Raw genomic sequence first — 13,315 nt, 5'->3', positions numbered from 1 at the left:
TAAAAAGGAGGGAGAGAAAGGGAGAAAGCTGAGTCATGACCAGATTCCTTTCCTAACTTTAGAGAAAAGGGCCCTCAAGGAGGTCTGCTCTCACCTAGACTTCCTCGGATTAAAATATCTGGGATAAGAGTCATGAGTAAGAAAGCTCAGGTGAAGAGCCAGGATTCGGCATCACATCTTGGTTCTGATTATTTCTTATCTGGGGAGTCACCGTTTGCCTCCCATGCCTCAGTTCCCTTTTCTATAAAATGGAAGATTTGCATGGATGGCTCTTAAGGATCTCTAGTCCTGGGTACTCATTCACTAGCTACCTCATGTCCTGGCTTTTAAATCATACCTCTTGATGCCCATCAATAGGGGAATGGCTAAAAGTGATGGGATATTATTATACTATTATGAATAATGAAAAGGATAGTTTCAGAAAAATGTGGTCAGATTTATGTGAAGTGATGTAAAGTGAAGGGAGCAGAATGGAGAACAATTTCAGTAACAGCAATATTGTAATGATAAAGCACTTTGAAAGACAGTAATAATTCTGAACAACACAATGACAAACCACAATTCCAAAGGAGTCATGAGGAAGTAGGCTCTCTGCCCTTTTTCTTTCTTTCTTTTTATTGGCAAGGCAATGAATGGGGTTAAGTGGCTTGCCCAAGGCCACACAGCTAGATAATTATTAAGTGTCTGAGGCTAGATATGAACTCAGGTCCTCCTGACTCCAAGGCCAGTGCTCTATCCACTGTGCCACTAGCTGCCTCCTCCACCTCTTGATAAAGAGCTGAGTCACAGCTTTTCTTCACTTTTTTCCCCCTTTGTTTGGATGTTGCTAATGTGGGAAGTTGTTTATGTGTGATTATATATGATTGTAATTTTTTTCTCCTTAAAGGACGGGGGGAGAAGATAGAGAAATAAAAATAAAAATTGGATTAAAATAATAAGACTGCTACATAAAAATAATTAATCAAACCTCTCAAAAATAATCAATCATACCCTGCCCCAGTTAGGAACAGGGGTAATCAGGGGTTGGGTGGTTGGTTATAGCTGTATTTTGATTGTTAACTTCACCCAACAACTAGGCTCCAAGCTACCTCACTGTCCTCTGTCCTGGTTTAGGCTACTTCACCAACAATGGTCATGGGGTAAGAAGTTGTTGCTTCATCTACTCAATTTTGAAACTCCCACCCAGGACAGGTAGGGAGCTGTTCTGCTTGGTGAGTAAGTACAAATGCATACAGCTCAAATGCAGCTACCTTCAGACCAAACTTCACATACAATCCATCACTCTTGCTCTGGAAACCTTAAGTCAATGCTACCATTGCTTTGAAAAGGGCATATCAGTTAGGCTACCCTAGGGATATGTTCACCACAATTAAGTATTCCCAAATGCAAAACCTCCCTTTTCTGGTAACTGATTCCCTGTCTGTGCTGTTACACCCTCCCCTCTCCCACTAGAATGTAAGTTCACTGACTTTTGCATTTGCATCTTCAAATGCTTAACAAAATGCTTGGCAAATAGTAAACATTTAAGGAACTGATGTGTTCCTATAGAATATTCTAAGCAAAAGTGAATCAATCCCACCACAAGAAGGAAGATGAGAGGCAGGATGGGTAAACTAGTCCTCCATCCATGACCATTATCAGTCAACCCTATGTATTCTTATTTTCACTGATTTGCACTCAGTCCTACATCTATACATATTACATTGACTCTTTTTGGTGTATAATTTTGATGCAACACATTTCAAAAGGTTTCATTAGAATTTTGCTGAGCTAATCAGTGTGCCAGACCCTAGACCCAATGGCCCAGGCTCCAACCTGGCCCCCATGTCTTTTTTTTTTTAGTTTTTTTTTGCAAGGCAATGGGGTTAAGTGACTTGCCCAAGGCCACACAGCTAGGTAATTATTAAGTGTTTGAGGCTGGCTTTGAACTGAGGTACTCCTAACTCCAGGGCTCATGCTCTGTCCACTGTGCCACCTAGCCGCCCCTTACCCCCATGTCTTTTAAGAATTTCCCCATTAATTTTCAAAACAGTTCTACAAACACCCCGCAGCAATGGTTCAGAGATCAAGATATAAACATCACAAGAAATATGGAGGAAGGGTTACTAAACTAGTCCAGGAAATAATCTAAGAGGTTTATTTAATACATGTGCTTTGGATTCATTATCTCATTTAAGGTAAGGCAAGTTCTTCTGATATTATTTCTATTTTTAAATGAGAAAACTGAGGGTCAGAGAAATCAGATGATCCTGGACAAAAATCTGAGGTAGGATTCAAACCCAGCCTGCAATCTATTATGATGTCATGATACCTGCTCACCAGACAGGTCCCTATGTGACAAAATGCTACCTTAAGTGGCTCATGCTCCCTTCCAGTGAGCTCTTGGGCCATCGGGAGGTAGAGGCATCAGCTTCAGGCATCATTATCCACCAAGAGCCAACACTGCCCATCATCCCATCTATCTATCATCTTGTTCATTGTCCCACCAAGAACCCAAAACTCTGGTCTTTTGCCAATTCTCATTATCAGCCACCCACCTATTACCAATCATACCTGCCGCATTTTTTACACGGGAACGTGCTATCCTGGTTCTGGGTTTTACTTAAGGTCTCTGTGATCTTCTTCTCTGTGATGGGTCCAGCTCTTCGAGATTTCCCAGAGCTCTCTTTAGGTTTCTCTGTAGCTCGGCTGCTGGCCACCCCAGGAGCATTGGACTCATGGCTCCTGAGGATGAGGACATCATTGATCTAGATAGATGAAGATGAAGCAATTGCATTGTTTGGAATAAAAGAGATATTGTGAGACAGCCCTAGCTTTGCCTGCTTAGTTTGGTTCCTGGCAGCAAGTACCAAAGCAAAAAATCCTAAGGAGACTTCATAAGTCCCTCCTTTCCCAGGAAGCCCTGGAAGCTTTGATTAGCTCTATCTGTTCAGAGTTCCTGTTTGTTGCTAAATGCAGTTCATAAATCCGAACTATTGTAACTCCTTTCTCGAATTCTTTTTAAAAACAATTTCTAAAATTATGAACGTAAGTCCTCAATAACTATAAACATCTAGACAAATAGAGGGACAGAAAATACGAATTACACTATGAAATCACAAATCTACCATAAACAGCTTGTTTTGAAAAAAATAAGTTTGACATAGTAGCACCAATACAAATTTTAATTTCTCTTCTGTGTTTTCAAATATTTCATTGATGCTTTTCTTTCTTTCTTGGCACTTTTTTTGCTTCATTCCTCCCATCCCCTCTTCCTCAAATAAAGATCTTCCCTTGTAACAAAAGCCTCCTTCTTGAGGAATCAGCTTGAGGTCCAAGTCCTAAATACTTTCCCTCCAAATGAAACACTAACCAGTTAAGTCCCAACCCTAACAAATATCCTTTCCTGCTCCAGAGGCCAGTTTTAACTTCCAAATTCTAGCTCCTCAGAACTGTAACCCTTCTGCCCAACCATCCTTCTCTGGGCTTTCATTCAAGTTGCCTGTTACCTGAATCACATCTTACTACCATCTCTAGCAGGATTTCTTCAACTGTCCTTGTCCCCACCTGCCCCCTCAAACCTCTTTGTTCTGGTCATCTCTGACCACATCTGTCAGCCCTGTAGCTGGGCCTAGATGTGTGACCAATTTGAACTTGCATCACTTAAGGGAGATGGGAAGGGGCTAGTAGTCATTAATTTTGTATTAGAGACCTCTTTACATAACAAGTGTGAGACCCAAAGAATACTCTGAGCTCTTGGCTGACTCCAGAGTTCAAGACTCACTCACCGCCTCATTGGCTTGTATTGTCTGGGCAGCTTTGACAGCTGCTGCCCTCCGGCTCCTCTCCCGCACCTCTTCTTGTTCCTCCTGCTTTCTTTCTTCCTCCCCATCCTCCTTCTTGGCTTCCTTTTTGGCCATTGCACATTCTTCACTTGGAGCCTCCCTTCTGGGAGGCTGGACCCTTGTCAACCTCTGGGAACTCTTAAAATTGGAAAAAGAAAGAGTGAGTCTGTTGGCCTCAGTCCATCCTCTTATGCTTTGTATCCAGGAAGACTTTTTTTTTTTAAAGAAACAAATTTTAATCTTCCCTATTTAAGGGATCTGAGTCAGATGAATATTAGGGACTTGGAGCCTAAAGCAGATGAGGTAGAAAAACACAGAGACAAATAGACAAACAGACAGACACACACACACACACGGCACACTCAGCAATGTGATCTCATAGGAAAAAATTCTGGCCTAGGAATTTAGGGGCTTAAGCTAATTTAGGGGCAGTCCCCATTCCTCTATTAATTAGCTGCAGAATCTTGAGTTGTCACCTCACCCAGATTACCCAGATTTGGAGAAGCTCAGGCAGAAGGGACATCCTACATCATTTAATCCAATCTGTATCTATACAGAAATCCCTCTATATTACCTTTACCTAGTAGTCATCCAGTTTCTCGAGATAAAGGATTTCAGTACCTCCTAAGATGATCCATTCAATGGGAGATGACTTTGTTAGGAAGTTTTTCCTTAACCCTAAATCAATCTCTTTAGACCATGTACCCACTAACTCCTACTTCTGACTACTAGAGTCAACCAGACCTGGTCTAAGCTCTCTTCCAAATGACTACCTTCAAACCCTTGAAGACAGTGATCATCTTCAACAGTACTTGTGCAAAGGAGATATCCACAGCTCCACTCCCTCCAGGGTTAAGCAATATCCCGTTCTCATTCTCTTTCAGCTCAGACCCTACATCAATTTTCCCATTAATGAAAATAGGGATAATATTGTTTCTCCCTGCCTGCCAGAATTGTCATCATGATGTGATGGGATAATATTCATGATATCTCTCAGAAAACTTTCCCAAAGTGACATGAAACTCATTTTTTGCTTCTGCTTACTACAATTATTACCACTAAGCAGCAAGTCACTTCAATGTCTGACTCAAGTTTCTTCAATTGTAAAAAAAGAGCTATCAATAACACCTAAATCTATAGGGTTGTTGTGAGGGTAAAACAAAATAATATAAGAATATATTGTTGTATAATAATACAACAAAAAGTACTCAACAGAGCCTAGCAAATTGTCCATTTGACAAATGAGCTCAATGAGGCAAACAGGGACACAACTAGGAAGTGTCTGAGGTCAGATTTGAATTCAGAGAGATAAGTCTTCCTCACTCCAGACCCAGCTCTCTGTCCATGATGCTGCCTACAGACTGACAAATAGCAGGTGACTAATAAATCTTCCCTCTCTATCTCTTTCTCCCCTTTTTCCCTCTTGTCCTTCTACGACCAAACCACTTTGCAAGAAGGGTCCAAAACCCTTGTTTCATGCAACTGACTCAAAATTGCTCCTTTCGGTCCAAGCTTTATGGTATTCTGGTTCCCTTCCTTCCCACTTCCTCACAACATAACCAAAGGCCCATGAGGAACCAAATCTCAAGGATCTTAGCTATGCAGATAGGAGAGGAAATCACCTTAATGTCTACTTCCACTTCTTCCTGACCCTGTTTGTCATCGGTGGCATCAACATCCCCGAAGGTCAGCGTTCCATTTCGTCCAATTTTCACCTGCTTCTTATAGGTGTAATAGAATTCCACACACTGGGCCACTGTTTTGGTCTGAATCTGGTTTGGAATCAAAATGACATTAAATCCCTTGATCTGTTTAGTTTCATTTGTCCGGCTCCCCTTTCTTCCTTTTGCTGTTCTCCCCCCGCCATATCCTCCCCATCTCCAAACAACAGCATGCATTGGATTAATCCATTCAATAAACATTTATTAAGGGCCTTCTACATGGAGGGCCCCTATATTAGGTATTGAAGATACAATAACAAAAATGGAATATTCCTGACCACAAGGAGTTTATATTCTATTGCTCTAAGAATAGAGGTGAATAGATACAAAATAGTCATGGTTTTCTCAGCACAGGTAACTCTCAGTAGAAGAATTTCCTCACCATCAGTAAGACCAGTCTGTGACCATAAAGATTCTGCCTATGGAGCAGAGAGGTCAAGTGTCTTTGTCCCTTAGCACTAAAGGCAGTATTTGAACCAATTCTTTCTGGCTCCAAACTTAAAAGTATGATCCATCATGTCATATACTACCCTATGCAAATGAGGATAGTACAAAGAAAATTGAAACACAGAGACAGAGTAACACCTGAGGGGATGAGGAAAGATATCACAAAGGAAACTGCATCTTTGTAGAATCTTGAAGGAAAATTCTTAGAGGAAATGAAGAGTGAGTACATTCCAGACATGGACTCGGCTTGTACAAATTCATGGAGGTGGGAAATAGTGTAAAGTCCACAGGCAGCAAGTAATATTCCAGTTTTGATGGCAAGTAGAGGTCATGAAGGGGCGCTGTATGAAATAATGTTGGAAAGGAATATAGGAGGCAAATTGTGGAGAGTCTCAAACTCCAAACTAAAGAATCTGGAATTCTGGAGTACAAAGAGATTCCGAATTGTTTTCTGGATGTATTCTCATATTTTCTCTCCCTGGTCTGTCCATTTCCCAAAAGCTTTCATACCTTAAGACTAAGGCTAAGATTTTTAATACACTTATACTTAACATACACACATCACTGTAGCATTGAGATTAAGTTACCTGTCTATGACCACACATCTCCATATTTATATATCTATAGGCATATCTCTATGGGTTATACACAAAGAATAAAATTTGAGGATTTTTTTAGGAGACCAAATGGTTCACCAATAAATTAACACATTAAATGAGAGAATCTAATATCTCCAGTATTGTTAACTAAGGTGAGTCATGTATCAGATAAGATAGTATAACAATCACTAAGTCAAACCCAAACCACACCAAGAGATGGGGGGAGGGAAATGATAATTTTAATTAATAATTTTTCAAGATGAAGCTTAGTATTCTTAGATACATATTCAACACAAGAAATAAATTGGTCTCTATAGGGGCTTAATAGAGAAACTTCATTGTGAGTTTTCCCATTTAGTTCAGATGCCACCTCCTGCCTGAAGCTTTTCCTGACCCCTTTCTCTCCCAACTGTTAATGTTTTCTCTCTCTTGACTAAAATTACTTTGTATTTTAATGATTATGGGTTATTTCTGATTAGAATGAGGGACAATTTAAGAAAAGCCTCAACCACTTTTTTGTATTTTCCTTCAGATGATAAGAGAAAAGGAGGAAGGTCCTCAGTTTCCACTGGGACAAACATTGAAGGACATGGGAAAAAATCCTAGAGGATGGGCAGATGTAGATGGGCTACAACAATAATTCATGATTGGAGGGAGTGCTCACATTGATGAGATCAAAGATCCACTGACATTTCAAAGTATTTTTGCATGTACTTTGTACTTATCTGTATATTCACATAATGTCTTTGAGGATAGAGATTACTTCACATTTATTTTTCTATTTTCAATACAAATACACAGTGCTGGGATATCCAGTTGTTCAATTGACATCTTAAGCAGTCAGAGCTCATGGGACCAACAGGAGGAGGACAACTTATGAGGTTAGGGAACAGGAATGCTCCCCAATTTCCAATTCCCAGGCTACTTGCTAGGCTTGAAGTCACATATCTGCCTGCTGTCCCTTAATCTGGGATGACCTCACTGTCTGATGCTGCTAATCATCATCCTCTGCAGCAACCATTCTGGTTGGAGTGGCAATGATTCACTTCTGCTCACTGCCCTCCTTTACTTCCCCAGCTATTTATCAGACTTGAGTCCAAAGGGCCTGAAAACCCATCCTCATGGTCTGAGGCAGAGGTCTTGACAAAATAAGGTATCATTTTCTCAAGGGGATAGAGGCAAGCAAGAAAAAAAGAAGAGGAAGAAGCGATGGATGCAAGGGGAAGGGAAGGATGCTTCATTTTTCAGAATGAAAACTGAGAGGAAGCTCTGGTTTCTTCTCAATGGCAGAAGTCAAGACTGAAATGGCTCTGGCTGATAGCCTCTCTATACCACTTCCCCTTTGTATAGTTTCCAGTATTTCTTGAATTTTTTTTTACATGATATACCTTCACACACTGTCTTCCTTGAACCTCTCAGTAGAATATAAGCTCCATTAGGCCAAGAACTGTTTTTCATGTTCTCTTCTTATACTGTGAATATAACTAGAATGTATTGAAAAAAACTGAATTTCTTCCCATAAGGAAAATGTCCTCCAACTCACCAACTTCTGCACCAGGAAGAAGTCCTTCTTATAGATGGCAATGCCCTTATTGAATAGTTTTTTTTCAGCTACTTTCCACTGGTCAGACCCTGTGATGAGGAATGGAGAAATGAAGAGATTGAAATTCCTTGGAAGAGCCATTAAAAGGGGAATATGGTAGACCAAGTAGAGAAACTTCCCTTTCACTTCAAGAGATTCCCCATCATTTTGGAAGTACAAGTCTCCACTGAAGGACCAGAAAACCTATCATTTTAGAACCCATCTTTTCCTTTCAACCCCCCTTTCTACTGATCTCCTCTCTCTCCTTTAAGATGGGAACCAACTTGAGGGAAACAGCAGGGCTAGTCAGAGATCTTTCCAGCTGAGGATAAATGCGTTAAAGCCTCATAAGGGTAAGGAACACATCTCATGTATTCTTCCATGACGACTTTCATTCCTGATCCAGATCTCTCCAAAGAACTAGGAATGGGATGAAAAGTCATGACTTCACTGAGGACAGTATGTGCTATCTATGTCCTTCCTAACTCTCAAGTTCCAGCTTAGAATTCATCACCCACACAAAACCTTCCATTCCACTCATCCTTAAACCTTCAAATTTCTCGAGCAACCTCTCAACCCCACATCCAATTTCCTTACAGTCATATCAGTCTATGGTACTTCTGTTGTAGTCAATAACAATTCATGTTTACTTAGTAAGAGCCTTTCTCCTTTTTATCTCCCAACCATATTTAGGATCGAATGTGTGGGACACAGCTCCATAGATACTGTCAGCTGGTGAGGAAGCAGCTCTATCCCTTACTCAACTCACCTGTATAGTGGTAATTTGCCAGTGGGTGATCGGGAGGTCGAAGTGGCTTCTTGAGCAGCAGTTTGGTCAGTGTTGCCTGAGGGAGGAAAGGGGAAGGTCAAGGTCTCAAATCGGGTTTGAAGGGGATCTTGGTACTAGGCAGTGTCCCAAGTACCCAAGTCAAACCCTAATGGCCCTTTGACAATCACTTTTGCACTCTCTGTCCCCAAGAAATAAGTATTCCTTTTTGTAGAGTGGAGCATTGATTGAAGTGAATGTCAAGCAGAAGGGGATCTCTACATCTAGTCTAGCTTTATTTGACAAAAGAAGAAACTGAGGTCCACTGAGATAAAGTGGTCTGTCCAGAATAATACACAAGTAGCAAACACAGGACTAGAACTCAGATAACTGAAAATAGTGAAAGGAGCAATGGACTTGAGGTTGGAAGTCCTGGGTTCAAAATTTTTTTCTACATGTGAAACATTTCTGTATTAGTCATTTTGTACAAGAAGACTCAAATAAAAGAAAAATAAAGAAAGAAAAGTGAAAAATAGCATGCTTCAATTTGTGTTCTTTCTCTGGAAGTATAAATTATGCTTCATTCTTTGTCCTTTGGGACTATCTTAGACCATTGTAATTTCTGGGAATAGCCAAGTCAGTCACAGAGTTTTATCAAACAATACTGCTATTATAGAGTACAAATGTTCTGGTTCTGTTCACTTCATGTAGTCTTTCCATATTTTTCTGAAATCACTTTGTCATTTTTTTTTTTTTGCAAGCCAATGGGGTTAAGCAACTTGCCTAAGGTCATACAATTAGATAATTAAGTGCCTGAGTGCTAATTTGAACTCAGGTCCTCCTGATTCCAGGGCTGGTGCTCTATCCACTGCTCCACCTGGCTGCCCCCTTCCTTACTTTTTTTAGGTTTTTGCAAGGCAAATGGGGTTAAGTGGCTTGCCCAAGGTCACACAGTTAGGTAATTATTAAGTGTCTGAGACCAGATTTGAACCCAGGTACTCCTGACTCCAAGGCTGGTGCTTTATCTACTATGCCGCCTAGCCGCCCTTCCTTACTTTTTAAAATTAAATTAATCAATGGTTTGTCTATTTCATTGGGTTTTTTTTTTATAAAATCTACCTCTAGTTAATCTCTCCTTTCTTTTCTTCTTTTTTTTTTTAGGTTTTTTTTTTGCAAGGCAAATGGGGTTAAGTGGCTTGCCCAAGGCCACACAGCTAGGTAATTATTAAATGTCTGAGACCGGATTTGAACCCAGGTAACTCCTGACTCCAGGGCTGGTGCTTTATCCACTGCTCCACCTAGCCCCCCTTCTCCTTTATTTTCAAGATTTCCAATTCGATGTTTAATTGGGGATTTAAAATTGTTTTCCCAGTTTTTAAAGTTAGATGTCCCTACTCTTCACTTCTATTCCTTCTTTCTTTTAAAAATATAAATTTTCCCCCTAAGTATTACTTTGACTGCATCCCATAAATTTTGATATGTTGTCATTCTCTTTAATGGAATTACTGATGGTTTCTATGATTTGTTCTTTGACCACTTGTTTTTTAATATTACATTATTTAATTTCCAATTAATTTTTAATCTCTTTTCATTGTCTATTGTAGAACTTTTTTCTGTATCACTAGCCGAAAAGTATGTGCTTGCTATTTTAGCTTTTGGTTGTGAGTGTTTTATATCCTAATACATAGTCAATTTTTGTTGACTCAGCCAAGTACTGCTGAGAAAAAAGGTTTATTACTTTCTATTCCCATTCAATTTTATTCAGAGATCTCTTGTGGTTAACTTTTCCAGAAATTTATTCACCTCCTTAACTTCTTTCTTTTTTTTAAATAAAAGAAAGATTTTATTTATTTTGAATTTTACAATTTCCCCCCCTAGTCTTGCTTCCCTCCCCCAACCCCAACAGAAGGCATTCTGTTAGTCTTTACATTGTTTCCATGGTATACATTGATCTAAGTTGACTGTGACGAGAGAGAGATCATATCCTTACTTAACTTCTTTCTTGTTTATTTTTTGGTTAGATTTATCTTGTCCTGAAAGGGGAAAGCTGAGGTTCCCTACAAGTATAGTTTCATTATCTACTTCCTCCTGTAACATATTCAGCTTCTCCTTCAAAAATTTAGGTGCTATTCTAGGAGCATATATTTAGTATTGACAATTACTGGCTATGATATCTTTCAGCAAATTATGGTTTCCTTCTTTATCTCATTTTTTTTTTTGCTTTGTTGGAGATCATGATTGTTATATCTCCTATCTTCCATTTTTATCAGTCTCTCCCCCCTTCTATTATCCCTGTATTTTTTTATTTCATTAAAGATAAAATAGATTTCTATGACCAACTGAGTGTATATGCTGTATCTTCTTTGAACTGTGATGAGAATACAGTTTAAGCTTTGTCCCCATCCCCAATCTTTCCCTCCATTATATTAGCTCTTTCATCTCTCTTTTATGTGGGTTAATATACCCCTTTCAATCTCCCCTCTTCTTCCAGAACAATTTTCTTTCTCACTCCTATATTTTTTGGGGGGGTATCTTTCCCATAAGAGTCACCTTATGTCCTCATCCTTTGTCTCCACATACTCCTTCTAATTGCTCTTATAGTAAACTCTGATTCTTTAATATGAAAGCTGATGATCTGTAAACCTGACTGTAGAGTTTATTTTAATTGTTTCTTTTTGTCTGCTCTCTCTGATTTGTAAGCTCTGGAATTTGGATTTGATATTCCTAGGAGTTTCCATTTTTTGGGATTTCTTTCAGGCAACAATCAATGGATTCTTTCAATTTCTATTTTGCCATCTGTTTCTAATATATCAGAGTGCTTTTCTTTAATAATTTCTTTCAAAGATGTTTGTGCTTTTTTTTCTTGATTATGGCTCTCAGGTAGTCCCATAATCCTGAATCCATTTTATATATTAGCTGTTTTTTTCTAAGAAATTTCATTTTCTTTTTTAAAACCTCTTAAAATTGTTTGATTGCATCTTAATGTCTCATAAAGTCATTAGTTTCCACTTGTACAATTCTATTTTTCAGGGAATTATTTTCCTTGGTAAATTTTTTGCATGTCTTTTTCCATTCTATTGACTTTTTTCAAGATTATCATGCAGTACTCATGTCTGTTTTCTTGATTTTTTCTTCTAATTTTCTAATTTTCCTTTTAAAATCTATTTTAATCTCTTCTAGGAATTCTTTTGGGGCCAATGACCAAATCACATTTTTCTTTGAGGCTTCACATGTAGCCAGTTGGATACTTTTGTCCTCTTTCAAGTTTATGCTTTGATCCTCCCTATCACCACAGTAACTTTCTATCATCAAGTTTTTTTGTTTGCTTTTGCTCATCTTTCTACCTTTTTTGTGACTTGATGTTTTTATGTGAGTTGGGCCCTGGTCCTGCGCTCTCCCCAAGCTTTTTTGCTGGGGCTCTGGGTCTTAACCACTGTTGGCTTTTCCTGGGCCTCAGGGTTTAGCTTCTTGCTTTCACTGGAGGTTAGGCTTCCTTCTGTCTTATACTGGGGGATGGGACCTCCCTGTTGACCTACCATGGATATGGGATTTAGTTGGCCTGTTTGAGGGGTGGGGTCTTGATGCTGGGCTGCTTTGGTAACAGAGTCTTTCTAGAGGCTAGCTCTGGAGGAGGGAGCTTATTGCAGGTCAGCACCAGGAATGGAGTGCTGCTATTGAGTTGCAAGAGAAAAAAGGTCTCTTTGTTGAAACCACAAGTAGATAGGGTCAAGGTTTCCCTGGTGACCTATGCTAGGGGGGAGGGGTGGTGGTGCCTTGATGTGCTAAACAGACTGCTCACTTGTCTCTAAGAAGCCACTGTCTCAGAGGAGGGCAGGGTCTCACTAGTGGATTGCCCCAGGTTTGGACTCTTGCTGAAGACTTCCTGCTTTGAAGTTGGGGGCTGCTGCTCTTAGATCTCATTCCTTTCCTACCCTAGTGAGAAGGACCTTTCAGTCATGCTGGTAAGCTCCTTCTTAGCTCCTCAATCAATTCTGAGTTTTCAAGTTTTATGGCAGGGAATCTGGGAGGGCTTCTTCATTCTGCCATCTTGGTACTAGAAATGCCTGGTTCAAATTCTTGCTCTGCCATATCTATCAAACCTTAATGAATTCACTTAGCTTGAGTGGGTTGCAGTATACTCAAGAGTAAATAAAATGAGAAGAATAAATGAACTAGAAGATTCCTGAAGGGCTTTTCATCTACTGAATCTATAATCCCATGATTCTAAGACTCCCAATCTGAGGCTCTCTCTGCTATACTCTCTTCCATAAACAATAAGTCAAGGATTAGTCTATTTATGTATTATATTATAAGAGTGGCTGGAAGGGGCTGATAATTCTTCTAGGACCCTTGCTAGCAAAATCATCCTTTCAGGT

At 39.6% G+C, this 13,315-nt stretch overlaps 1 protein-coding gene across 7 annotated transcripts in view; it reads right to left on the bottom strand.

The window, feature by feature from the left end:
* MIDEAS (mitotic deacetylase associated SANT domain protein) overlaps positions 1-13,315 on the bottom strand; it is a 137,598-nt gene that overhangs the window by 4,684 nt on the left and 119,599 nt on the right. For 6 of the 7 annotated variants that reach the window (XM_074235756.1, XM_074235752.1, XM_074235754.1 and 3 more), the window contains 5 exons: positions 8,943-9,018; positions 8,135-8,223; positions 5,447-5,596; positions 3,768-3,962; positions 2,554-2,747 (listed from right to left, as the gene is read on the bottom strand). In XM_074235756.1, coding sequence (XP_074091857.1) covers positions 2,554-2,747; positions 3,768-3,962; positions 5,447-5,596; positions 8,135-8,223; positions 8,943-9,018 — 704 coding nt within the window. Of the gene's footprint in view, positions 1-5; positions 2,748-3,767; positions 3,963-5,446; positions 5,597-8,134; positions 8,224-8,942; positions 9,019-13,315 lie in introns of those variants that run through there. The other variant, XM_074235758.1, reaches the window with a different exon arrangement.

Source organism: Macrotis lagotis, chromosome 4 (assembly GCF_037893015.1).
Source record: "Macrotis lagotis isolate mMagLag1 chromosome 4, bilby.v1.9.chrom.fasta, whole genome shotgun sequence".
NCBI classification, from domain to species: Eukaryota; Metazoa; Chordata; class Mammalia; order Peramelemorphia; family Peramelidae; genus Macrotis; species Macrotis lagotis.
The sequence above is the reverse complement of the archived record's forward strand: the minus strand, read 5'-3'. Positions and strand labels throughout refer to the sequence as shown.